General features: G+C 40.8%; 1 protein-coding gene across 4 annotated transcripts in view; it reads left to right on the forward strand.

Moving 5' to 3' along the window:
• ARID5B (AT-rich interaction domain 5B) overlaps positions 1 to 27660 on the forward strand; it is a 330077-nt gene that overhangs the window by 184254 nt on the left and 118163 nt on the right. For all 4 annotated transcript variants that reach the window (XR_010909490.1, XM_067465662.1, XM_067465661.1 and 1 more), the window contains exon 4: positions 13563 to 13793. Coding sequence is in view for 3 of the 4 variants with exons in the window: in XM_067465662.1 (XP_067321763.1) it covers positions 13563 to 13793 (231 nt within the window). In the remaining variant the exon portion in view is untranslated. The remainder of the gene's footprint in view (positions 1 to 13562; positions 13794 to 27660) is intronic.

Here is a 27660-nt window from a genome sequence, read left to right on the forward strand (position 1 = left end):
TACGATTGACCAGTAGGACCTCTGTCTTGTGCATTTATACTGTGCATTTATACTGGTCGTTACGATTGAAAAGATAATTTGCTATTCATTATTTAACATTCTTGTTAACTTGTTGCTCTTTCATTATTTTATTAAAAAATTATCAAAGTATACAAAAAAGAAGAAAAACACTAACTCCCTAAAAAAAAGTCACGTTATTTTCTCCAAACGTCTCTTCTAAACATTTTGACAGCAAAAAGTAAACATTATTATTACACTAAAAAGGAACTATTGGTTGTTACGTTGCTACAGAAAAGTAATATTGTTACATCTTTGTTGCTTAAAAGAAATGTACTGTACTATTGATTTATGTCCCTTTTGCAGTTTAATATTTATTTATTTATTTATTTATTTTATTTGACTTGTATACCGCCACTCCGAATTTGGCTCGGAGCAGTTTACAGCAGTAGGTTCCGGCCCAAAATACCTAACTGACCGCCTCTCGGCCTATGAGCCCACGAGGACTTTGAGATCTTCCGGGGAGGCCCTGCTCTCGATCCCGCCTGCCTCACAGGCACGGCTGGTGGGGACGAGAGATAGGGCCTTCTCGGTGGTGGCTCCTCGGCTGTGGAACACCCTTCCCGTGGACATCAGGCTAGCCCCCTCCCAGCTAATATTCTGCAGGAAGTTAAAGACCTGGCTATTTAAGAAGGCATTTGATCAAGAAGTGCAATGACTGGCAATTGACCATAGGAATGGAACAACGGAAATGATATCGGATTGTGGCTGGACGATGAGATGATTCGGAATGTAGTAGTAATTTTGTAGTCATTTTGTAGTAATGTTGTTGTTTTGATAAGATGTTTTTTATGACTATGATGAATTGTAGACTGTTTTGCACTATGCTTGTAGATTGCACTCATTTTTCTTCATGTTGTACACCGCAATGAGTCGCCCTTGGGGCTGAGAATTGCAGTATATAAGCGCAGCAAATAAATAAATAAATAAATAGATTAAAACAATACAACCAACTTTAAAATACAATAAAAACGAGAACAGACATAGTTCCGAGTTATTCACCCATCGAAAGCTTGTTGGAAAAGAAAGGTTTTACAGGCTTTCCGAAAAGCACATAGCTCTCGGATGGTTCAGGTTTCAACTGGCAAAGCATTCCATAAATAAGGGGCCACATTCGAGAAGGCTCTCTGCCTAGTAGAGGACAGATGATAAGTCCGGATATTATTTGGTCCCCTTTACCTGTCCGAACGCATCTCTCCCTATGAACCATCTAGGCCAGGAGTCCTCAAACTATGGCCCAGGGGCCGGATACGGCCCTCCAAGGTCATTTACCCGGCCCTCGCTCAGGGTCAACCTAAGTCTGAAATGACTTGAAAGCACACAACAACAATAACAATCCCATCTCATCAACCAAAAGGAGGGCCACACTTCCCATTGAAATACTAATAAGTTTATATTTGTTAAAATTATTCTTCATTTTAATTATTGTATTGTTTTAAAGTGTTTTTGCACTACAAATAAGATATGTGCAATGTGCATAGGAATTCATTCATGTTTTTTTCTAATTATAATCCGGCCCTCTAATAGTTTGAGGAACTGTGACATGGCCCTCTGTTTAAAAAGTTTGAGGACCCCTGATCTAGGCGCTTAAGATCGTCTGCTGAGGCCCTGCTCTTGGTCCCGCCCCCTTTGCAGATGCAATTGGCAGGAAGAAGATACGGGGCCTTCTCAGCGGTGGCCCCTCTGCTATGGAACGCCCCCCCCCCCCCCCAGGGATATGAGATCGGCCCACTCCCTCCTAACATTTCGAAAGAGAGTCAAAACTCGGATGTTTGAGCAGGCATTTGCAGACGCAGTGTAACAGACTAATTGAGAGCCATGGAACGATTGGACAATGCGACGGAAAATTGATTTTAGTGACGATGTATTGTCGAAGGCTTTCATGGCTGGAATCACTGGGTTGTTGTAGGTTTTTTCGGGCTGTATGGCCATGGTCTAGAGGCATTCTCTCCTGACATTTCACCTGCACTTTGGCAAGCATCCTCAGAGGTAGTGAGGTCACTACCTCTGAGGATACTTGCCAAAGTGCAGGCGAAACGTCAGGAGAGAATGCCTCTAGACCATGGTCATACAGCCCGAAAAAACCTACAACAACCCACCGATTTTAGTGACGCTTTTGTTTTATTGCTTTTATATGGTTGATATTATATGTAATGTTTTTAACTGTATTTATGTTGTTTGGGGGCATCAACTGCCGACTGTAAACCACCTCGTGTCACCTCTGGGTTGAGAGGAGTGGTATATAAATATGGTAAATAAATAAATAAATTTACTCTGCATAGATAGAGAATAATGAGTATTATGTCCATTGTTTTCTAGCTGGAAAAGAGGGAGGTGTTGCTCCAAAATTAGTCCTTCTACTACCTATTTGGAGTCTGTTAGGCAAAAGAAAAAGATCTTTACGTGTTTGTTTCTGTTGGCATCGAAATGCATTTGCACTAATACGATTAAAGAACTAAAGGGCAGAATAGTTGGCAGATTTTTGCAGTTAGGGTAATTAGATGCAGGAAGGAACATGCATATTTTTCCATCCAGCTCAGTGAAGTCTTGCTGTGGATTGTTGAGTGTGTATGTGTGTTTGCATCTGTGCATTTTTTAAAGGAGGGAATTTACGAATGTTAAAAGTGGATTATGGTATTTAGTAATCATCCTTGTAGTGTGATGTGTTTGAACACAAATAAAGAGCAAACTGCTTTTATATATTCCCTCACTCTGACTGCAAGAAGCTTTTGATCACAAAAAAGTGAATCAAGGCATTCATGTCCCACTCCCATTTGTGAATTGTCCGGCACTGCTTTGAAAATCAGTGTGTGGTTTAGTGGTAAGCATTAGTTTTAGTGTGAATTCAGACCAAACTTCCCTAGAGGGTGGATATAAATAACCCCTTTTCTAGAAATCAGTTGTACCATTGACTTGATATGTGTGATGAAACCCAGGTTCCCCAGCTCGGCCCCGCAGTTTCAAACCTAGGGCTCTTGTGACTACTTTGTCACTACTTTGGATTCCATCACAGCATAGTTGTTGTCCTTGTGTCCAGCTGCCCAATAATGGGTCATATCTACTTTTTGAAGGTCCCTTGTTGACTATCTGAACAAGAGTTACCCAAGTAATTTTGAACCCTAAGGCAGAAAATCAAAATGGATTCATTCATTAATGCATTCACACTTCAACTCCTGGTCCATTTAATAGGAATCATAGAATCATAGAGTTGGAAGAGACCTCATGGGCCATCCGGTCCAACCCCCTGCCAAGAAGCAGGAACCCCGCCTCCCAGGTTAGATCCTTCTCCCACCAATTTTATTGCCCCTCATGGTATCCCAGATTTGTTATGTTTTGATAGGGCTGTATCTCATAAAGCTCTAATCCAGTTGCTAACCCCAACAAAAATAGACTGATTAGATAATTGAGACTGACATAGGTGTAGACATACTAGCAGGGCAGCAGCCAGAAATTTTTTTTGGGAGGGGTTGAAATTTTCGGGGGGGGGGGGTTGAAACCTGCCTCCTAGCTCACGCTGAAGCCAAGAGCAGAGCAGGGGGCAGAGCAGCCTTCACTAGTCTGCAGCTCCGCCCCTGCCAACCACCTCCACCAAGTCTGGCCTCCTTACTGAGAGTATTCAACACACACACCCCACAATAATAATAATAATAATAATAATAATAATAATAATAATAATAATAATAATAAACCTTTATTTGTACCCCGCTACCATCTCCCGGAGGACTCGGTGCGGCTTACAAGAGGCCGAGCCCAAATACAACAGTAAAAACAACAGCAATGCAGCAAAATAACTCAAAAACGAGGCAATAACATTAACAACACACCATGACACAATTAAAATCTGTGGCAGGGCCGAATGTAATAATTAAAATTAAAAAGTGCTGGGCATGACCAGGTGAAAAGGGTAGGTGTTTGGAGGGGGATGGGCATGCAGTTATCCCAGCTGGGGCTTGCCTGATGTCCTCAGGGAGAGACTTCCAGATTCAAGGGGCCACCACCGAGAAAGCCCTATCCCTCGTCCCCGCCAATTGCACTTGCGATGCAGGTGGGATCGTGAGTAGGGCCTCTCCAGATGAACGAAGAGATTGTGTGGGTTCGTACACAGAGATGCGGTCACATAGGTAGGCGGGTCCCAAACAGTGTGAATAAATTGTCAATATTTGCCTGAGATAGTGCTTGCAGTTCTGGAAGGACTCTTAATTTTTTGCACCTCATAAACCTAGCATGGGTATTTGGTTAACCAGTTAAAATTCATGAGTAAACCAGGTTTTTTAAAAAATCTGAAACATTTCGGGGGGGGGTTGAACCCCTAACCCCCCCCCCCCCTCGCTACAGGCCTGCATACTAGTCACCAATCAGTTAAGCAGGGTCTAACTTATCTAGGACCAGCAACTCCAGACAAGAATCAATCAGGAACACCTAATCACCTCTCAACAAAGGAATTTCCCAGGCAGTAACAAGTCACACTTAGAATCATAGAATCATAGAATCAAAGAGTTGGAAGAGACCTCATGGGCCATCCAGTCCAACCCCCTGCCAAGAAGCAGGAATATTGCATTCAAATCACTCCTGACAGACTTAAAAACTGTCAGGCCATCAAATGCTAATCAAGGTGACCAACTGAAACATTCACACCTAGCTCCAACAGACAAGAGTTCTTTCTCCCACCCTGGACTTTCCACAGATATATAAACCCAATTTTCCTAGTTTCCAACAAACCTCACAACCTCTGAGGATGCTTGCCACAGATGCAGGTGAAACATCAGGAGAGAATGCTTCTAGAACATGGCCCTACAGCCTGAAAAACCTACAACAACCCAATTTCATTCCTGTTTGTAAGTTGAAGACTGACTTTGGTTGCTGGGTGCATGCACAATTTGTTCCTTTTCATATAGAGTTCATTAAAGTGCATTTCATGTAAGTGTGTTAAAAGTGTTGAGTGGTAAATTCTAAGCTGGACCTAGAACAAGGACTACTGCAACTGTCTTGACACTAGGATTAATTGTAGTATCACCTTACAGTTTGATAATGGCTCAACTACTGCAACAGCAACAAACTAATCGATCATCCATAAAGGAAGCAAAGGTGTTTTAAAATGGTCAACAAATCCTGAATATATTTAAGGCAGTGTCAACCAGAATGTGGGCTATTCTAAGGCCCCATCTACACTGCCATATAATGCAGTTTGAAACTGGATTATATGGTCAGTGTAAACTCATTGAACTGCACTCAGTTCAATGCAGTTAAATTGTATTATATAATAATATATTAATAATAAAACTTTACTTATATCCTATCTCCCTGGGGGGACTCAGGTCGGTTCCCAACAAAAGATGGCAAACAGCAATGCCATAAAAACAATAAAAACAATAACAGTAAACGAACACAAACACACATATCAATACAAACTTAACTATAAGAAATATGAGTATATAGTAATAACTATAACTCAGTTTCAAACTGCATTATATGGCAGTGTAGACAGGGTTTAGGAAAGGTAACTCTCAATTCTCCACTTGCTCTTCTCCCTCTTGTACTCTGACCAGAGACTGTAGGATCAAATTGTTCAGCATTGTACACATACACAAAATTGTAAAAGAAGAGTATATTTCGTCCTAAAAATGTAGAACCCTTCAGTCCATGGAGGTGATGTGACTGAAGTAGACATCTAATTAGGAATCTCTTATTGAGCTATTATTTTCAGTTGTCTACACCTTCACAGTGTTAATAATACTACTGTACATAATGACAATTACATGATATTTACTAGATTCTATTGGGAAATGTTTCCCCACCCTGGTTGTGTATTTTGAGGGGCAAAATAGGTCTTTGATTTCTGTTCTCATATAGGTGTGGCTGTAACAAAACCTTTCTTCCAAGAACTTTTTGTTTGCTTTTGCTTAAAGAAATGATGTGGCTTAGTTTTCTTTGTCCCTCCTTAGATTGATCTGTTAAACCTTTTGTGAATAAAAGAAGACAGAAAATACCTTGTAAAGCGCTGATAGGACATATTTCTTTTCTGGTTAAACTTGGTTTGCAGACATTTTTTTTCAGTAGCTAGGAATTAAATTAGCACTTTGGTGGTAGTGTGATATGCTAATAATAACAATATTGTTTTACTAATATGGTAACAAGAGTAATGGTTGCAAACAATGTCATTATTTTGATTTATAGATTGGATTGCTTTAAAGAACTATTGAAGTGCCAGAAAATGGTATGCAGTACTTTTATGAAGTCTTGCAATCATGTGATTTACTGGAAACAAGTGGTGTGTATCTAAATATATATATCTTGACAAAAGAAGCAAAAAGAACCACATCCTGGTACATAAAGCAAGTGTGGCCTCGTCTCCAGATGGAAGACAGAAATACCTGCGTGAAGATATGAGGCACCACAATGCATTAAACCAGGTCTGCAATCTACATATGTAAGAACCCAGCACTGATAGGAAGATCAACATTAAAACTGAAAGCTCTGAGCAGCTGTCTTATAATGAGACTAACCCTTGGTCTAGTTAGCCCAGATTTCTGATAAACAGTGACTCTCTAGCAAGAAAAAGGAACTTGGCCAATTTCGCTCTCAGTCACCTTTGCTGTTTTTGGGCCTTCAAGTTGTTTCTGACATAGCAGCTACCAGGTGAGCATCCCATGGAGGTTTCTTGGCAAAATTGGTTCAGAGAGGGGTTGCCCCTACCTTCCTATGAGGCTGGGATCTCACCCAACATCAACCAGTGAGTTTCCATGACCAAGCAGAGTCAAACCCTGATCTCCAAAGTTGTAGTCCAATGCTCAAACACACTAGCTTTCTGTGCCACCTTTAGATATCTTCAACCTAAGTTTTTTTTTCCTGTACCAAATATGAAGCAATATGACTATTTTGGAAAATTTGTCAAGACTACAAAAGCCAACAATCCTGCTCTCTGCCAAACAAATACACAGCACCAAGAGAATCTGTACAGAGGGAGATTCAGAGGCTCTCTCGGTGGTGACCAAGGAAGCATTTGCACAGTTTAGGCTCGTGCGCCAGCTGCGCCCGTACCTTGGGAAGTCTGACTTGGCCACGGTAGTCCATGCTCTGGTTACATCCCGTTTAGACTACTGCAACGCTCTCTATGTGGGGTTGCCTTTGAAGACGGCCCGGAAGCTCCAACTGGTCCAACGTGCGGCAGCCATGATACTAACAGGAGCGGGACGCAGGGAGCATACAACTCCCCTGCTGTACCAGCTCCACTGGCTGCCGATCTGCTACCGGACTCAATTCAAGGGGCTGGCATTGGCCTATAAAGCCCTAAACGGTTCCGGCCCAAAATACCTAACTGACCGTCTCTCGGCCTATGAGCCCACGAGGACTTTGAGATCTTCCGGGGAGACCCTGCTCTCGATCTCGCCTGCGTCATAGGCACGGCTGGTGGGGACGAGAGATAGGGCCTTCTCGGTGGTGGCTCCTCGGCTGTGGAACGCCCTTCCCGTGGACATCAGGCTAGCCCCCTCCCTGTTGATATTCCGCAGGAAGTTAAAGACCTGGCTGTTTAAGAAGGCATTTGATCAAGAAGTGCAATGACTGGTAATTTGACCATAGGAATGGAACAACGGAAATGATATCGGATTGTGGGTTTGACGATGAGACGATTCGGAATGGCTTTTGTAGTAATGTTGATGTTTTGATAAGATGTTTTTCTGATAATGATGAATTGTGGATTATTTTACACTGTGTTTTGTAATTTGCTCTTGTTTTTCCATGTTGTACACCGCAATGAGTCGCCCTTGGGCTGAGAATTGCGATATATAAGCGCAGTAAATAAATAATAAATAAATAAATTCCCGCAAACAAAATCCTAGAAGTACAATAACACAGTAACTGAAATGGAGCCCCTTGATATATCCCAGCATAATAATAATAATAATAATAATCTTTATTTATACCCCGCCACCATCTCTCCCAAGGGACTCAGAGCAATAAACAAAAACAATAAATCCAATACAATTAATATAAATCACATATAAACAATAACCAATAAATAATAACACAAGGATTCCGGGCCAAATGTAATAGTTTAAAATTTAAAAAATAAACGCTGGGCATGAACAAGGTAGGATATATCTGGTATAGAGTTTTAAAAGAAATGAGGGAGCGCAGTCCATCCTAAACCAATAGTAAAGTGCATTCTGAGGACATATAGCTGGGAAATTTCCTTATTCTGGGAAGGCACACTGGAACAGCCACATTTTCAGGGTCCTTCTAAAGACTGCCAAGGTTGGGGCATGCTATTGTTATTGACAGATTTTCTTGACTATTTGTGAGTCACCTGAGCCTGACTCTAGGAGAAAGGAAGCATATAAATGTATAAAGCAAAGGAAAGCAGGAAGGGGTGCCCCATTCTTTACCTTTTCTGCCTTACAAAGACAACTGCTGAACTGCCCTTCTGCATGCCTTATCCATGAAGATCAGGAGTGGCCTCATGTATTTTCACATCTGCTTAAGGGGCTCTTGTTACTGGAGTGTTATGTCATTTCTGGGTTGTATGGCCATATTCTAGCGGCATTTTCTCCTGATGCCCTGTATCTGTGACTGGCATTTTCAGAGGATCTCTCTGAAGATGCCAGCCACAGATGCAGATGAAATGTCAGGGGAAAATGCTGCTGCAACACAGCCGTACAGGCCAGAAACCACACAACACTTCAGTGATTCTGGCCGTGCAAACCTTCGACAATACATTGAACAGGTTGCTGTTTCTAAAACTGTAAGATTACCCTACTCATCTATTTCATTTTATTCTTCTGTCACAAAAACTTTTTTTTCTCAGCTGTAAAGTTTTCAGTTCTCAGATCAAGAAACCATAACAGTTGGGAGGGAAATACAAGTTTGGTGGGTCTTCTTTTTTAAATCATCCTTTCCTATTTTTTTTTTTTTTTACTTTTGCCATTCTGTTTTCTCACTTTCAATTTTCAGACCATAACCATCAAGACTTGAAATGCTTGTGCAAACAAATTTGCACAAACATTGCAAACAAACCCATGCCCAACTGAAAGACCAGAAAGGGGTTTTGCAGTTCCATAGGTCAGCTGTTCTTCAAAGTTTTTGCAACTGAACTGGGATTGCAAATGTTTAGCCTACTAATTTCTTTAATTCAGCATAATAGAACATGTTCTGCAAGCCATTCAAAGCTACAGACACCAACAAGATTTGCCATGTTGCAGCTTGCCAGAAATGCCATTTTTAGACCTGTTATCTTGGAAGGAATCACTTTTCTACACTTCACGCCTTTTATCCTCCCTCAAAACAAGCAGTGGCAACCCAAACAATTCTACATTTTTAAAATACAAGTTGAATAAACTTTATGTGCCAACTATTGGTATACTAAAATGAAGGTCAATATGATCCTTCTCCTGATTCTGCCCACTGGTAGGATGCTGACTTTGACTTCAGCATTAGTCATGGGACTGTATCCTCTACAACTGTGTCTGAGATTAGCCAGTTTTCATGGTGTGTCAGCACTACCACCCATCACAGAAAATAATCACAAAACAGAAGGGTTTTACAGTGTTCAGTAATTATAATTCCAAATTATGCAATGGGAATAATTTTTAAATGCACTACATGTAGTATAGATATTCAATGTGATTGTCTCTCCGTTTTAATTTATATGAGCAGGATAAGAAGGATTTTGTACATATGCAGAGAAGGATCATTCCACTGAAGACATCTTAATCTCTGGCTACTGGTATTTGATATCTGAAATTTTAGCAAAAGGTTCATTTCATTTTTTTATTTTAATCTGCTGTCAAATAGACTAAAGATGTTTTCTTTTTATAATAACCCTTGGCATTATCTCAGTTTATAAGATTCCTACATAGCCCAAAAATACTTTGTGTAACCTGGCTGCATTGATTTGGAGGGATTTGTTTCTGCAGAGAAGTGCTGTCTATTTAAGAAGTACTTTTATTCGTATATTTATTTATCATGTCAGGAGCAGACCAAACAGTTGTGTTGCATTTTTTAAACAAACTACCAAACAAACAGACAAAACACAATGTTTGCAAGCACAATGTTTGCACAATTCAAAGTGCTGGTTTTGACCTACAAAACCATATACGGTTCCGGCCCAGCGTATCTGTCCGAACACATCTCCCTCTACGTCCCACCTCGGAGTTTAAGATCCTCCGGGGAGGCCCTGCTCTCGGCCCCGCCTCAATCACAAGTGAGACTGGCGGGGACGAGGAGCAGGGCCTTCTCCGTGGTGGCCCCTCACCTATGGAATTCACTCCCCGGGGAAATTAGACCATCGCCATCCCTCCTTTCCTTTAGAAGGAAATTAAAAACATGGATTTGGAACCAGGCATTTGGGCAATCTGGCAGATAAATAAAGGACAACGACGACTGATAGGAATGGAAAATGTGGAATGAAGTTATGGACTCTGAGTTGCAAATGTTGAGCATAAGATTGGTTTTTTATTGACTGTGATATATATTGATTGTTTTTAACTGTTAAAACTGTTTTAATTGCTGTCTATATTTTATCTGTATTACTGTGTAGGCATTGAATTGTGCCTTTTTGTAAGCCGCCCTGAGTCCCCCCTCGGGGGTTGAGAAGGGCGGGGTAGAAGTACACGAAATAAATAATAATAAATAAATAAGCTTGGTTGTTGATTAAATGTCCTTTGACCAGTAGCTGGTCACTTGGAGTGCCTCTGGTGTTGCTGCAAGAAGGTCCTCCATTGTGCATGTGGCAGGGCTCAGGTTGCATTGCAACAGGTGGTCAGTGGTTTGTTCTTCTCCACACTCACATGTCGTGGATTCTACTTTGTGGCCCCATTTCTTAAAGTTGGTTCTGCATCTCGTGGTGCCAGAGCGCAGTCTGTTCAACGCCTTCCATGTCGCCCAATTTTCTGTGTGCCCAGAAGGGAGTTTCTCATTTGGTATCAGACATTGATTGAGGTTCTGGGTTTGAGCCTGCCACTTTTGGACTCTCACTTGCTGAGGTGTTCTAGTGAGTGTCTCTGTAGATCTTAGAAAGCTATTTCTTGATTTAAGTCGTTGACGTGCTGGCTGATATCCAAACAGGGGATGAGCTGGAAATGTCACTGCCTTGGTCCTTTCACTATTGGTTGCTACTTCCTGGCGGATGTCAGGTGGTGCGATACCGGCTAAACAGTGTAATTTCTCCAGTGGTGTAGGTCGCAGACACCCCGTGATAATGTGGCATGTTTCATTAAGAGCCACATCTACCGTTTTAGCGTGGTGAGATGTGTTCCACACTGGGCATGCATACTCAGCAGTGGAGTAGCATAGCACAAGGGCAGATGTCTTCACTGTGTCTCGTTGTGATCCCCAGGTTGTGCCAGTCAGCTTTCATATGATATTAGCTTGTATGATTTCGTATGATTTAGCTTGTAAATCGCCTAGAACATCTCGGATGGAGGGCGATTAATAAGTAATTAAAGATGATGATGATGATGATGATGATGATGATATTATTTCTAGCGCCCACCTTTTGCTTGATATTCAGGCATTGCTTCTTGTAGGTCAGGGCACAGTCCAGAGTGACTCCCAGTTATTTGGGTGCACTGCAATGCTCCGGTGGGATTCCTTCCCAGATGATCCTCAGAGCTCGGGATGCTTGTCTGTTCTTTAGGTGAAAAGCACAGGTCTGTGTTTTAGATGGATTAGGGATCAGCTAGTTTTCCCTGTAATAGGCAGTAAGAGCACCTAGAGCTTCGGAGAGCTTCTGTTCAATCTTCTCAAAGCTCCCTGCTTGAGCGGTTCCCAAATGATCAGTCTATTAATCACGAATAAAAGTCACTCCAGAAGCTACTTTTATTCGTGATTAATAGACTGATCGTTTGGGAACCCCTCCCAAAAAACACTCCTTAGGAGCTTCAAGATCCATATCACATACATGCTCTTCTACATGGTGATAAAATCTCTAAGATGCCTTAGTCCATAAAAATAGTTGAGTGAACCATTTTCGAATGCAGATATTCATCACATCTGCTCCCATAGTCAATGAGAATCCAAACTATGGTATTCTGGACCCAAATCAATGTGGAGATAGAACTGTATAAACTATTACTTTCAATGGATAGAGGTTTATTTTCGTTACTAATATTTTTCTAAAATTGTATTCAGTCCATTAACATTCTATTATACTATGCAACAAAATCTTAATAAAATGTTCCTGTTTGAAAGTGTTATTTTCTCTTTAATTGTGTGGTACATACTTTGAAAGTAGTTGTTATTCTCCAGAAACTTCATTTTTGTGGCTGCCGCAAAGTATGTTGAATTGGTTGAGACTCTCTTGAGATATTCATTGAAAAACTATAGCAAAATGTGCTGTAGGATGTCTTGCAAACACAACATTTTTGCAGTTTAATAAAGTGTTTTCATGTTTTGTGATAGAACCAATTAGAAAATGACATTTATAACCCAGAAACAAAAATTATTATGTAGTATTATTGTAATGTATATAATTGCGATGTAATATTGTAATATTTTGTATTTGTAACTGTATCCTTTTTTGTTTATTTGTTTGTTTTGTTAATCTTGTGAGCCACATTGAGCCACAGTTTGGTGGAACAAGTTGGGTAGAATTCATATAAATCAATAATCACAACAATATTTTTGCTTAGTGAATCCATCTTTTCCACCCACTTTGAGGAGCATAGCTGAACTCTCAGAGTACAGGAAAGACTGCAGAAGCAGAAGGTTTCATCATTGGCAGATCTCTCCCTATCAAAATGTCCCAAGAAGCCACCATGGCATGAATGTAAACATTTGTGGTGCCCAGAATTGGACACAGTATTCCAGACCACATCTGGAATACTGTGTCCAATTCTGGGCACCACAATTCAAGAGAGATATTGACAAGCTGGAATGTGTCCAGAGGAGGGCGACTAAAATGATCAAGGGTCTGGAGAACAAGCCCTATGAGGAGCGGCTTAGGGAACTGGGCATGTTTAGCCTGAAGAAGAGAAGGCTGAGAGGAGATATGATAGCCATGTATAAATATGTGAGAGGAAGCCACAGGGAGGAGGGAGCAAGCTTGTTTTCTGCTTCCTTGGAGACTAGGACGCGGAACAATGGCTTCAAACTACAAGAGAGGAGATTCCATCTGAACATTAGGAAGAACTTCCTGACTGTGAGAGCCGTTCAGCAGTGGAATTCTCTGCCCCGGAGTGTGGTGGAGGCTCCTTCTTTGGAAGCTTTTAAGCAGAGGCTGGATGGCCATTTGTCAGGGGTGATTTGAATGCAATATTCCTGCTTCTTGGCAGGGGGTTGGACTGGATGGCCCATGAGGTCTCTTCCAACTCTTTGATTCTATGATTCTATGATTTCTTTTAGATGGTTGCAGAAGACTCAGGAATTAATCTTTTGTGTTCTCCAGAGAACGGTACAAAGAGTTTGGGGCTAAAAATATGACATCTTCCCAAATATGATGTATGTTTAATGTATGTACAGCATGACAATTGGGGCAATGAATAACATCTTGCATTATACATCTTTTCCAGGTGAGGATGATGAAGATGCAAATGTGCTGATCCTCAGCTATCCTCAATACTGTCGCTACCGGTCCATGCTGAAACGTATCCAGGGCAAGCCGTCCTCTGTACAAGCAGACCAGTTTGCGTTAGCCCTTGGGGGCGTTGCTGTCATTAGCAAAAACCCACAGATCCTCTACTGTCGAGATACGTTTGATCACCCAACTCTTATTGACAATGAGAGCATATGTGACGAGTTTGGTAAGTCATTTTTCCTCTCATACCGTTGTTAGTTAAAAACCATTTTGCTGTTGAAATTGCTCTTTTTTCCAAGTTAAAGATGGGAATAATGGGTTAAAGCAGCAGATCTATATATAAGTAAATTGCTCATTGCCAAGAGTATTCCATCTTTATAGGGAGATCAAAGATGCATCTGCAACTGTTTTCAGTCTTCGTGTTTTTAAGTGGTGCTTTCTCATGATTAAAACACAATTTTTAAAAATTGTATTTTTAAAAATACCCTGCCTTTCTATTATAAAAGAAATTCAAGATAGCTCTGGTACTTATTGTAAACTGAAGAGATATTTGTCTGCTTCACTATTTATTTATTTACTTACTTTATTTTATATTTATCCTTATATTTGTATAGTGACACGATCAAATGCATTAAGATATGGATATAGAATTTTTGAAGCAGTAATAGTTTTTGTACCACACATTTTTATTGTGCAGCCCCCATCTGGAACAATGTCTTCCAACCCAAAGCTCAGTTGCTACATTCTAATAAAGCTATACATATATAGGTGTGCATGTAGCTGAGTAATGCTTCTCCGTTTCCACTCCAGTTGTTCACACTGCTGAAGAGGCAAGCAATTTTTCAATTTGCCTTTCAGGTCTGAAATCATAAAGTGAGTAGCCTCTCTAGCATTTTGTTGGAAACTGTCCATAGACCTTTGTCTTTCCAGCCTTTCCATTCCCACATCTACCGTTTTAGCATGGTGAGATGTGTTCCACACTGGGTATGCATACTCAGCAGCGGAGTAGCATAGCGCAAGGGCAGATGTCTTCACTGTGTCTGGTTGTGATCCCCAGGTTGTGCCAGTCAGTTTTTACTGTGTTTGTTGGACTTGGAAACCCTTTCAAGGGCCTCGATGGAAGAATCTTTAAGGTTTACCTTCAGACAATAGTTTTCTTCTAAGTTGCAGCATAATATTTTTACTTTTTATGGAAATAAAAAAAAGTTCATTCTTACTCAACATACAGCTCCCATGTCATATCACTCATGCAAGTAGGCCACCTCTTCGAGCTGCTGAAGTGTGTTCCTGCATATAATTAACCCTGATTCACAAAAGCTTATTTTCAATAGGGCACAGAAGTGCTTTAAAAATCTGCTATGACTACAGTCATTAAACTGCTTACTCTATAGGATTTCCATTTACTTCCGCTGGCAGTATTCAGGTACATGTTTGAGGCTTTCAGCCTTATTCATTTGATGGAGATTTGAAAGCAGCTGTGCTGGAGAGGCTTTGGGGCGCCGTTCCAGGCGAGAATTGGGAGGCATCCTTTCACTATTTATATTACGTATATAAAATGCATTCTACTCAGTCCCTACTTCAGAACAATACATTGCAGAATTTAGCCCATCAGGACCTTCCCCAAATTAATCAAAATACCTGAGGTACCTAATGAAATGCGCTTCAAAATATGTATTTCTTCATATACTCTGGACAGCTGTACTAATTGGTGTAATGTCCTTTTCTTGGCCCATATCCAGTCATGCCATTGTGCCAGAATGAGTCTTATTGCACAAACGGTTACACATGTGCAGAGAAAATACAAGGGTGGTATTCTGTGTGGTATTTGTGTGTTCATGGAGTTGCATAACTGAATACGCAACCTATGATGTGTTTGTATCAATGTTTGATCAAAGCCTACTCTCCTGCAGACAGGATGGAGACACTACTACAGCCATAGGAATGGCCTTTCTAAACCCGTATTAGGGGTAGTTAATTTGCCGTTTTGCAATACGAAATCTGGTATGGAATATGTGATGTGGCTGTTATCGACCTCTCTGTTTACTATGCAGCTCAATCATCATAGTAAAAACTTACAATGGGAACCACCCTCCCCAAACCCATCATTGCAATCTGTTAGTTCTCTCTCATTGAAGAATTTCTGAGATGCTGGAGATTGGCATCCTGGGAAATGACACCCACAGCTCTCTCTTGGAACCCCTTCACACTGGCCAATAGAATTGCCATGCATCGTGATGAATCCAGCAACCACCATTGAGAATATGGGGAACCCATCATCCTATGCCCTGCATCGGCCAACTTACCATTTGAGGGGGGGGGGGCACTGATTGTCCAGATTCTCACCATTGGTCCAAGGCAACACGGGAAGCCTCCCTTGTTGCCACTGCGGTGGCGTGCTCCACTTCGCTACACCTGCTTACGAAGCCCTGTGAAAGTAGTAGTGCTTTGAGTAATAGGAGCTGGCTGGCTCCGTGTTTAAAGGGTGGCAAAGTGGAGCATGATTCTTCTCCTATCTTATGAAGTCATCAGTGATGGATGTGTTGTGGGGTCCCACCACAACTGCTTGCATAACCAAGAGCATGCTGTTGATGTCATTTCCCAGCCCTCCAATGTTTCAAAAACATTTTGGGCAGTCTACTAAGCCTGCTTTAAGGGTTCACATTGGGTTATTCATAATAGTAAATGTGGATTCCCCAGCAATTGTGATACAACAAGTCCAATTTACGGTATCCTCCCTGCTGAACACAGTGCCAGACTATATCTTCGTCTGGAGTTACAATAATATAAGTCTGGTGTCCCCAATGTTACATCCATTATTCCTGCAGTGCATGACCAATAAAAAGATATTTAAATAATATTGATAATACATATTTACCACCATATACTCCAGAGCTAGGGAATGTGTGGCCCTCTAAGATGTTGCTGGGCTCGACTTCCTGTCTGCATTATTCAGCATTACTGGTAGTGAGGAATATCAGAGTTGTACTTCAGCAACATTTGAGGGTCACACATTCCTCACCTCTGATATACACAACTAAATAGAGTTTAATTATCATATCGCTCCACTATGCTGGGGTCAACTATTCTAAAACAGATCAGAGTCACAGCTCTCTCTCTAATAATCACCTGGTGCTGTGTAACATTATTATTTTGCAACTACCTAGTGATTATCATCGGCTATTATGATATTAGCTGCCTTGTGTCAGATGGTATTAGAGTACTTGTGATCTGCTTTCCTCTTTTTCATACACCCGCAATGAATGCAAATATGACAACTACCCAACAGGTCTTTGGAAAGTTCCTTTTTCCAGTTGCCACATTAGCTGAGGGATTTAGAAAACTGTAATACAAAACAGTAGCTTTTATGAGCTCTGTTACTGCTATTCTTTTGTCATCAGTGATAGTTAACCTGTGTGTGTGCTCAATGTGGATTTAGCAAGCACAAACGTATGTTTATGGTTGCTTCTGGAAATTGATTTGGCAATTGGCATACACTTCCTAGGATTGCTGGCATCATTTAGGAGATAAGCTCATGCATGAGATAAATTATTATGAGGTTTCAGCTCGCTAGCTCATACAAACATAACTTAGTATGCCATAGCTGAGGTGCTAATACAAATATTATGTGGTATACTATTAGAGGTTTCAGTTGCCTGGTTATTGTGGAAAACCGAAACCATTTCATAACCCTTGTTAACACTTCCAGAAACCCTTCTTAAGCACACAATGCTCTAATGATTTGCTTCCAGTGCCTGCCAGCCTACACAAAGTAACTGGTATGTGTTTCTTAAGACTGTGAGCAAAAAAAATCAAACTTGATGCATTATAATTCACAAGGATCCCGCTTCCATTTGTATCAGTTTCTTAGGTGATTTGCTTCTAAATTGCAACCAGAATGTAGTCTTCTTCATCGTGGAGTTTTGCTAGCAAATGCTTGAAATTGATCATTTTCTGTATATTAAAATGTCTATCTGGTTTTTTTTTTCCTGTTGTACTGTACAAAGGCTTGATCCCAAAGTCAGAAAATTTGGAGTGTTAACTAATCCATCTGAAACAAAGACTGCATTAAGGGTTTGGATGTGTTCTTTTCATTTCCTTTCTTCTGGCTGGATGGCCATCTGTCAGGGGTGATTTGAATGCAATATTCCTGCTTCTTGGCAGGGGGTTGGACTGGATGGCCCATGAGGTCTCTTCCAACTCTTTGATTCTATGATTCTATGATTCTCTCTCTCTCTCTGTCTGTCTCTTTGAAATGTAGAAGAAGAAGAAGAACTTTATTTTTCTACCCCGCCTCCATCTCCCCAAAGGAACTTGGGGCAACTTACATGGGGCCCAAGCCCAAGGCAGAATACAATTAAAAACAAAGCAAAACAATTTAGACAGCATAAAACAGTGTAAAACAACATAACAATAATAGCTAGCAACAACAACAACAGCAGACTAATTTTGGAGGGCGGTGGAGGAAAACCACTACGTGAACTGGTTAAAGGATAAGTGGTTTAGTAAGTTGGATAACATATAACGGCGTAGGAAATATCATGGAAACAGAATAAATTAACATGTACATTTCTCAACCAGTTTTGACCAAACTTGGTATTTACTTCTGTAAAATTGTGAAGATATTTATGGAAAGTCAGAACTGATCAGCAGTTTTTTGAAATTTAGTACAAAACATGTTTTGAGGTTTATGGATAGTACTAACCAAACCTTTCTTCCACTCAAATCATAACCAAAATCATCAGTGTCAACCTAAATAACACTAGCTAAATATAGTCATCCCTAATACTAACATACAGACCTCTCTGCTCTCTGCTTTGTGATAGTTAAAATGTGATTTAATTTCATATCCACTCTTATTAGTAAACCTGGCCGTTCTCCAATGGATGCCTCACTGAGGTCAATGAAGAGTAGACGTTTAGAGGATTGAACTTAAAATTTCAGAGTAATTGAGTAGTATGTAGCCAGTCCGGTCCTATGGTATAATATGGCTATATATTGCCAAATGTTCTGTGTCACTTTCAATACCTTGATGGCATGCAGCTGATAAAACACAAGACAAGGCAACAAAGACACTGGATTACACAAACAGTTTACACAGATATCATGTAGATTGATGTCACATGTATAAAGTGATGTCAGCTAAATCTAAACAGAGGCATGGTGGTACAGTAGTCAAATAGATTACTTAATGGCACTGTTGTTTATCAATGAGATTGAGGGCAGACTAGATTATGGGAATGTAGGGGAATTTTCACATCATGTAAAATTAAGCCAAATGCCTTGAATTTTCAAAAATCTTTAGAGTTTCTTTCTTTCTTAAGAGGAACAAAGGAATTTGAGGAGAAGATGTCCACAGAGGCTGGATCAATTTACAGAACTGGCATAAAGGAAATGATCCCAAATAACCAAGTTCAAAAAACAAGATAGAATTATTTATAGTAATAAAACAGAAGTTCTGTACATGTTGTTGTGCACCTTTACATCATTTCTGGCTTATGGCAATACTATCATGGTATTTTTCTTGGCAAGATTTGTTCAGTGTGGCTTGTTTTTGCCTTCTTTCAAGATTGAGAGAGTGTGACTGGCCCGGAATCACTCAATAGCTTTCATGGCAGAGGTCCTTTTGGTCGATCATAAACCTGACCGGGGTATAGGGTGGCAACCTGTGCTGGACGAGGTTACACTCCCCCTGAAGTCACAGGTCCGCAGTTTGGGAGTCCTCTTGGATTCAACGCTTACGCTTGAGGCTCAGGCGTCGGCGGTGTCTGGGAGGGCTTTCGCACAACTGAGACTCGTGCGCCAACTGCGACCGTACCTCGCGAAGGCGGATCTGGCCGAAGTGGTCCATGCCTTGGTCACCTCCAGATTGGATTACTGCAATGCGCTCTACGTGGGGCTGCCCTTGAAGACAGCTCGGAAGCTCCAACTGGTCCAACGATCAGCAGCCAGGATGCTAACTGGGGCCCCTTACAGAGAGAGGTCAGCCCTCCTGTTCAAGGAGCTCCACTGGCTGCCATTTATTTTCTGAGCCCAATTCAAGGTGCAGGTGCTTACCTACAAAGCCCTGAACGGTTTGGGACCAGCCTACCTGCGTGACCGCATTTCCATCTACGAACCCATGCGTTCTCTTCGGTCATCTGGAGAGGCCCTGCTCGTGATCCCACCGGCGTCGCAAGCGCGCTTGGTGGGGACGCAGGACAGGGCCTTTTCCGTGGTGGCCCCCCGACTCTGGAACACCCTCCCCAAAGACCTTAGACAGGCCCCTACATTGGCTGTCTTCAGAAAGAACTTGAAGACCTGGCTTTTCCGATGCGCCTTCCCAGATTAGGAAATCTCCACTACCAAGTCCCATAAGCACTTTATCAGAACCAATGATTGCTGCACATCGCACATCGCACATCGCACTTGCCCTGGAAGCCCTATATACACCTCTTGTCACATCAGCACTTTTAATCTTCTACCCATTGCTCTGGCCCGGCCCAGTTTTATTGTGTTTAGTGTATTGTGCCTGTTGTTTATTTTGCTTTATTCTGTTTTTAATTGTTTGATTTGCTTAGATTGTATTGTTGTGTTGTGTGTTGAGGCCTCAGCCTGTGTAAGCCGCATCGAATCCTTCAGGAGATGCTAGCGGGGTACAAATAAAGTTTAATAAATAATAATAATAATAATAATAATAATAATAATAATAATGGCTGAGTGGGGATTCAAACCTTGGCATCTCAGCATCCCAGGCCCCATTTAGACTGCCATATTTCTGAATCCAGATTCAGATTCTGAATCCAGATTATCTGCTTTGAATTGGATTATATGGCAGTATGAACTCATATAATTCAGATCAAAGCAGATAATTAGGTTATATCACAGCCCAGATCCAGCCCCCATCCTCCATTCCGCCCGCTACAACATAAAGTGCATGATGGGGAGGAAAATATGACAACATTACTGTAAGACCTGATTTAAAACTAGAACTAGGTGTTTCTGGATTATTTTATTTATTTGCCACAGACTGTTCACTCTGTAAAAAACATAGGTAAAGAGTGTTGTAAATGAGATAGGAAACACATTTTGACTAAGAGAGAATTCTCCACATCAGATGATCTGTGATGCTTGCTAGAAAGCTTTAACAAAAAGAAATGCTTCCCCATAAAACCAATCACTCTGTTTTTAATGTGTATTTAAAAATCATTTTGTTCCTCCATTACTTTTCTCCCTCTCTGTTCTGAACTAGGCAGAATAAAGAAATGAAGAAAGAGAGGTGGAGTGAAAAACTGTTTCAATCTTGTTTCCTAAAACTATAGCTAGGAGTTTCCGCAAAGTTATGAGAACAGAAATATTCAATTTGTAATACCTTGGCAACACAATTATCAGTTAATACCTAATGTGGAAAAAGTTTTCATCAAGATGTTTCATTATATATGTGCATGTAATGATAGGTATTCCAATCGCAAAAGGAAGGAAGGAAGGCAGGAAGGAAGAAAGGCAGGAAGAAAGGGAGGGAAATCCTAAAAATTTCTGGTCTCAAGTATTTTGGATAACCTATATTAATGATCCTGTGAGAGACAAGACTTTTCTGAATTAAGATGCTGCATAAAATTGTAGGTCCACAAATATTCTGAACAGTTTAATAGGAAGCAGCTCTCTCTCAGTCAGCCAGAAGGCAGATCTGTATTACTAGTAGCAACTTCAGCCCTTTATATAAAAGGCCACAAACAGGAGATCAAAGGGGTTCTTCATCATGATCCCACTTTATTTGCATTCACGCATGACTACACTCCATCCATGCACTCATTTCCTCTCAAACACCCACATTGGCGAGGACGGCAAAACGTCCCTTAAAAGATGGCTTTTTTCTGGGCAGGCTTGTAATTTCTCTGAAACAGAAACATATCAGTAAAGCAATTTTACAAGCTGGTTATGATTCAGGTTTTGGTTGATATTCTTGAGTAAGCTTTTGAAAATGTTTTGTGCTTTACTGCCCAATAAGGGAAATGAAAACTTGAAGGGCGTCATTAATTTCCAGTAGAAGCTCTATGGGTTAATCCATGAAGAGAAAGGCTTATGACTTGATGCAAAGAAAGAGCAGTGAGATAGAAACATCAATCAGTCCAAATTTTATTATAGTCTAAAGACCCAATTAAAGATAGGAATGTAAAAAGATAGTATAAGATTCCATTTTAATACTATATATATATATATATATATATTCTTAACATTTTAAGGCTGGATGAGGACCAACAGGTTGAAATTGAATCCTGACAAGGCAGAGGTCCTACAGGTCAGTCGCTCGGCCGAACGGGGTATAGGGTGGCAACCTGTGTTTGACGGCGTTACACTCCCCTTGGAGACACAGGTTTGCAGTCTGGGGGTCCTCCTGGACTCAGCGCTGTCGCTTGACGCTCAGGTTTCTGTGGTGGCTGGGAGGGCCTTTGCACAATTAAAACGTGTGCGCCAGCTGCCACCGTATCTCGAGAAGTCTGACTTGACCATGGTGGTCCATGCCTTAGTTACCTCAAGATTAGACTACTGTAATGCATTCTACATAGGGCTGCCCTTGAAGATGGTTCAGAAGCTACAGCTGGTGCAAAGGTCAGCAGCCAGATTGTTAACTGGAGCAAGTTACAGGGAGTGGTCAACCCTCCTGTTTAAACAGCTCCTCTGGCTGCCGATTAGTTTCCAGTCCCAATTCAAGGTTCAGGACCTGCCTAAAAGGCTCTAAATGGTTCAGGACCTGCCTATCTGCGTGACCGCCTCCTCCCTTACGAGCCCACATGGTCCTTAAGCTCTTCCGGGGATGCTGTTCTCTCGCTCCCACCCCGGTCTCAGGCGTGGCTGGTGGGGACAAGAGAAAGGGCATTCTCGGTGGTGGCCCCCCGTCTCTGGAACTCCTTCCCCAGGGAGATTAGGCTGGCACCCTCCCTAGCCATATTCCGTAAGGAATTAAAGACGTGGATGTTTCATTGTGCTTTCAGTTGATGACTCCTATGACAAATGACATGTATCATAACCTGAAATAATTTAATCTGATTTCCTATATTACATTGAATTGATTCTGATCCTGTTAATTTTGCTCTGTTTTCATGATATTTTCTATGCTATTATACATTGTCTCTACCTTATTGAACCACCTTATCCTTTAACCAGTTTGCATAGTGGTCTCCCCCCCCCCCCCCTCCAAAATTAGTCTGCTGTTACTGCTGTTGCTTGTTATTATTGTTACGCTGTTTTATGCTGTTTTATACCGTTTTAATTTTTATTGCTTTGCTTTTAATTGTATCCTGCTTTGGGCTTGACCCCATGTGAGCTGCCCCAAGTCCCTTTGGGGAGATGGAGGTGGAGTAGAAAAATAAAGTTCTTCCTCCTCCTCCTCCTCCTTCTTCTTTTTGTTGTTGTTGTTGTTCTTCTTCTTCTTTTCCAAGTTGTTAAAAGTATTCAACCAAGTTCTGATCTTGGCATGCTTTTAAAAACTTATATTTATAATTTAATATTATCTATCAATATTCATTACAAACTCCAGTATACGTTACTATATAACACAGGGTAACACATCACATCACAGTGTAACATATACACACATAAAATCACATGAAGCATGTTCCCACCCCACAAAATACAAATTCACATATCACTTCCCACTCCTCAAGCTGAAAATACAGGGCCCTTCCACACAGCCTTATAACCCAGAATATCAAGGCAGATGATCCACAATATTTGCTTTGAACTGGATTATCTGAATCCGTATTACCATATAATCCAGTTCAATGTGGATTTTATACAGCTGTATGGAAGGTAGCACAGATGCAAATAGTAGTCTCTTCCTTATTTATGGATAGTATAAATTACTCTTCTAGTTTAAACATTTGTAAAAAGGTAAAGGTTGTCCCCTGACATTAAGTCCAGTCATGTCTGACTCTAGGGTGTGGTGCTCATTTCCATTTCTAAGCCGAAGAGCCAGCGTTGTCCATAGATACCTCCAAGGTCATGTGGCCAGCATGACCGCATGGAGCGCCGTTACCTTCCCGCTGGAGCGGTACCTATTGATCTACTCACATTTGCATGTTTTCGAACTGCTAGGTTGGCAGAAGCTAGGGCTGACAACAGAAGCTCACGCTGCTCCCTGGAATCGAACCTGCGACCTTTTGGTCAACAAGCTCAGCAGCTCAGTGCTTTAACCCACTGCGCCACCGGGGGCCCTATTTAAACTTGCATGGATTCTGAGACTTCTTGAGACCCAGTTTTAATGTTGCATCTTTAACAGACTGAAAAATATACAGATTTTCAAAAACTATGAGCAGCCTATTTTATCTAAATTTTGCAGTTCTTGGCTTGCACAAAACAAAACAAAAAAAACCAAGGCATGGCCACAGGGAGGGGTGATTAATGAATAATATTTTATGCTATATTTATGTCTGTGCATGAATCTGTCCCCTGTTCATATATAAAAAGTTATTTCCCTTTCTTGTTAGCATAAATCTAAAGTGTTTTTAAATGAGAAATCTGGAAATGTTTTGGATTTTCGGTCAAGCCTCTTTCTGATTTTGTTAATCCAGCTGCGGAATAAGCTATTAATGATCCCCAGATGTTGCGTATAATGATTGATTTTTCAGTTGTGAAATAATACATATAGTTGCTATTTAAAAAGCATACCGAACCCTGATGGATTCTTGTGTGTGGTGAACTAACATTTGGAATAATAATTTGAAGACTGAGTAGTTTATATACCTAACATAATTGCTTTTGTTAAATGATTTCTTCATTCTTAACATTTTTGGCTTTAATTGCTTCCTGCTTCCCATAATCTCAAAAGAAATATTTGCACATTTGCACATTCTGTCATTCATTGTAATGTGTAAAATGGTTGCATTCTCTAAGCATAAAAATCACAGATAATGGGGTCACAGTGTGCCTCTCCCTCCTGCAATGCTGCTATAATTTAATCCACATTCATGTTGCTGTCCTGAATTGACACTGGTTAGGCTGATGGCAGCAGGACATGTAACGGCAATAACACATTCAGCACAAATATAAACTTGTAATAACTTGCTTTAGCTTTATACTTGCATACTTTCTTTTAATTTTAGAAGTATTTAGACAATTTGATTCCTTTTATACTGTCTTATTAATATGCCACACTGCTATTGATGTTTTACAAGCCTTGTGGAAGTATTTTTCCCATTTTTACTATTTATTAAAATAATGTTTAGGTACTGTATACTAAAGGTCAATAGATGGGCAATTGGTGTTTCCACACTACCTGCTGTCCCCCCCCCCCCCCAAAAATATAGTTACATTATAGATGTCATGTACAGCAGTATTTTTCAAGCTATTTGATGTAGGAGACAAAATTTCTTTTAACGTTTCTGAGACTAGTTGGATAGCTGTAATAGAGTTCCATTATGTTATTGTAAATTGAGGCTGGTCCAACCATTGGGCAAATCTGGACAGGTGCCACATACTGATGAATTGTGTTAAGGAACTGATTCTAATATGTTTGATCACTGTGATGTGGGTACTCTCTACATTACGGTACATGTTCTTCACAGCTCAGTGAAATCTGTGTTTCATCTCCGCTAAGTCAGTTCCTCATCCAAAAAATGTTAGTGACTTCTGTATATTTATTTAGTTGTTGTTCTGCTTTTCTCCGTAAATTGGACTAAAGTCAGTTTTACAATGAAATGGCATAAATAAATAAAACAAATAAATGAGTTTAAAAGTCAAAACACATTTTAGACCATCGTAAAAAGGAATAAAATGCAGCTCCCGTCCAGTTAAAATGCCCATCTGCAGCAAGTTAGGTCACCACCCAAAGGTCTGAATCAAAAAAGCATTTGCTAGTGGGTGGAAAGACATCAGGGAAGGAGACCATCTAGCCTCACTGTGTGTGAAGATTCAGAACATTGGAGTGGCCACTGGGCCCTTTCTACACTGCCATATACAATCGAGATTATCTGATTTGAAATGGAGGATATGTGATTTTAGGTTCAAAGCAGATAATCTGGATTATATGGCAGTGTAGAAGGGGCCTGGGAGGACCATCTCTCACATCACCAGCAAATGTGTCCCAGAAGGCGGTGAGCCAAGTGAAGTGCTTCCCCAAAACATCAAAAGTTGTTGAGCAAGTGATCATACATCATTGGATGGTTGTCTGTTGTGTGACACTAGAGCACTTCCATCTTCCACAGGAAGGTGTGTTCTTGAAAATGTGAGATCTGGAGGACTACACAGCCCTCAAGCTATCCAACAACTGACAGTGAAGAAGAGCATTGGCAGTTGGCAGCCTGGGAAGAATATTTCTTTAATGCTCAAATGCCAATTTCAAATAATAATCACAGGACTGAAAACAATTCCTAATTGTCAAGTCTGTTTTTAATGGATTTAAATGCGAAACAGACATACATGTTTGTGCCAGTTAACTCTGTTTTCATGATGAAAATTATCTTTACACTTTGAATTAAATGATAGATAGATGATAGATAGATAGATAGATAGATAGATAGACAGACAGACAGACAGACAGACAGACAGACAATGATCGGTAGAGAGATAGGCAGGCAGATACAAAATTGTAAAAAAATTCAGGCACCCTGTATTGTTTGCCAATCATAGGGTCTAATGTATTGTCGAAGGCTTTCATGGCCGGAATCACTGGGTTGTTGTAGGTTTTTTCGGGCTGTATGGCCATGGTCTAGAGGCATTTCTCCTGACGTTTCGCCTGCATCTATGGCAAGCATCCTCAGAGGTAGTGAGGTCCTGTTATTATCCGAAGAGCTGACTGTAGCCATGAATGGAGACATCTTAGGTTATATTACTGGAATTAGTTCCTAACTTTAACACAGCTGGGTGATTTCAGATATTTGAGTGTCCTAAGGCATCTTCTGCTGAGGCATGTCTATCCCAAAGTCTTGTCTTAATGGTGCCACCAATTCTTGAATTCCCACTTGGAGATGGAAATGATCTGGATAACCTTGGGCAAGTCATACTCTGTCAGCCTCAGATGAAGGCAAAGGCAAAGATCCACTGAATAAATCTTTCCAAAGAATGGCATGGGTTCACCTTATGGTCACTATAAGTCAGAAACATCTTGAAGGCACAAGTAACACATAGATCAGTTATTCAATATGATTAAAATATTCTCTGTTGCAAAACCTCAGCAAAAGTGCCATTTGGAAATGCTGGAGAGAAAGGAGTGTTCTATACTATGCATAATCTAAAATCTGAAATAATTTTAAGTTTAGGGAGGAGTGAAGATGAATTGTCCAGCAGAGCATTCATGTCTGTCCTACCCTGATAGTCGGAGTGGAGAAAAATGTCCATTTTGGCCCTTCTTAAGAACTCCTCTGCATCAGGGAGTTGGAAAGTGTGTCCATTCCATTTAGTTGGAAAGTGTTTCCAAAACTGTGTCCATTTAGAGCAGGGGTCCTCAAACTAAGGCCCGGGGGCCGGATACGGCCCTTCAAAGTCATTTACTTGGCCCTCACTCAGGGTCAAGCTAAGTCTGAAATGACTTGAAAGCAAACAACAACAACCCTATCTCATCAGCCAAAAGCAGGCCCACACTTCCCACTGAAATACTAATAAATTTATATTTGTTAAAATTGTTCATTTTAATTATTGTATTGTTTTGGGCAAGATGGATGGATGGCATCCTTGAAGTGACTGGACTGACCTTGAAGGAGCTGGGGGTGGTGACAGCCGACAGGGAGCTCTGGCGTGGGCTGGTCCATGAGGTCACGAAGAGTCGGAGACGACTGAACGAATGAACAACAACAACATTGTTTTGGAGTGTTTTTTGCACTATAAATAAGATATGTGCAGTGTGCATAGGAATTCATTCATGTTTCTTTTTTCAAATTATAATCCGGCCCTCCTACAGTTTGAGGGACTGTGACCTGGCCCTCCATTTAAAAAGTTTGAGGACCCCTGATTTAGAGCAAGCAAGCCCTTTCCATCCCTATGAACAAGGGCAGTAAAATTATATAGACCTGGGAAAGGAGTAATGGGAACATCTTCAGTAGAGATTGTGGTTGTTCATTGTAGTTGAATTTTCATCATACCACCAACCAATATGGCTATCATATTGGTAAATGGGAGCTGTA

This window comes from Anolis sagrei, chromosome 3 (genome assembly GCF_037176765.1).
Source record: "Anolis sagrei isolate rAnoSag1 chromosome 3, rAnoSag1.mat, whole genome shotgun sequence".
Classification (NCBI taxonomy): Eukaryota; Metazoa; Chordata; class Lepidosauria; order Squamata; family Dactyloidae; genus Anolis; species Anolis sagrei.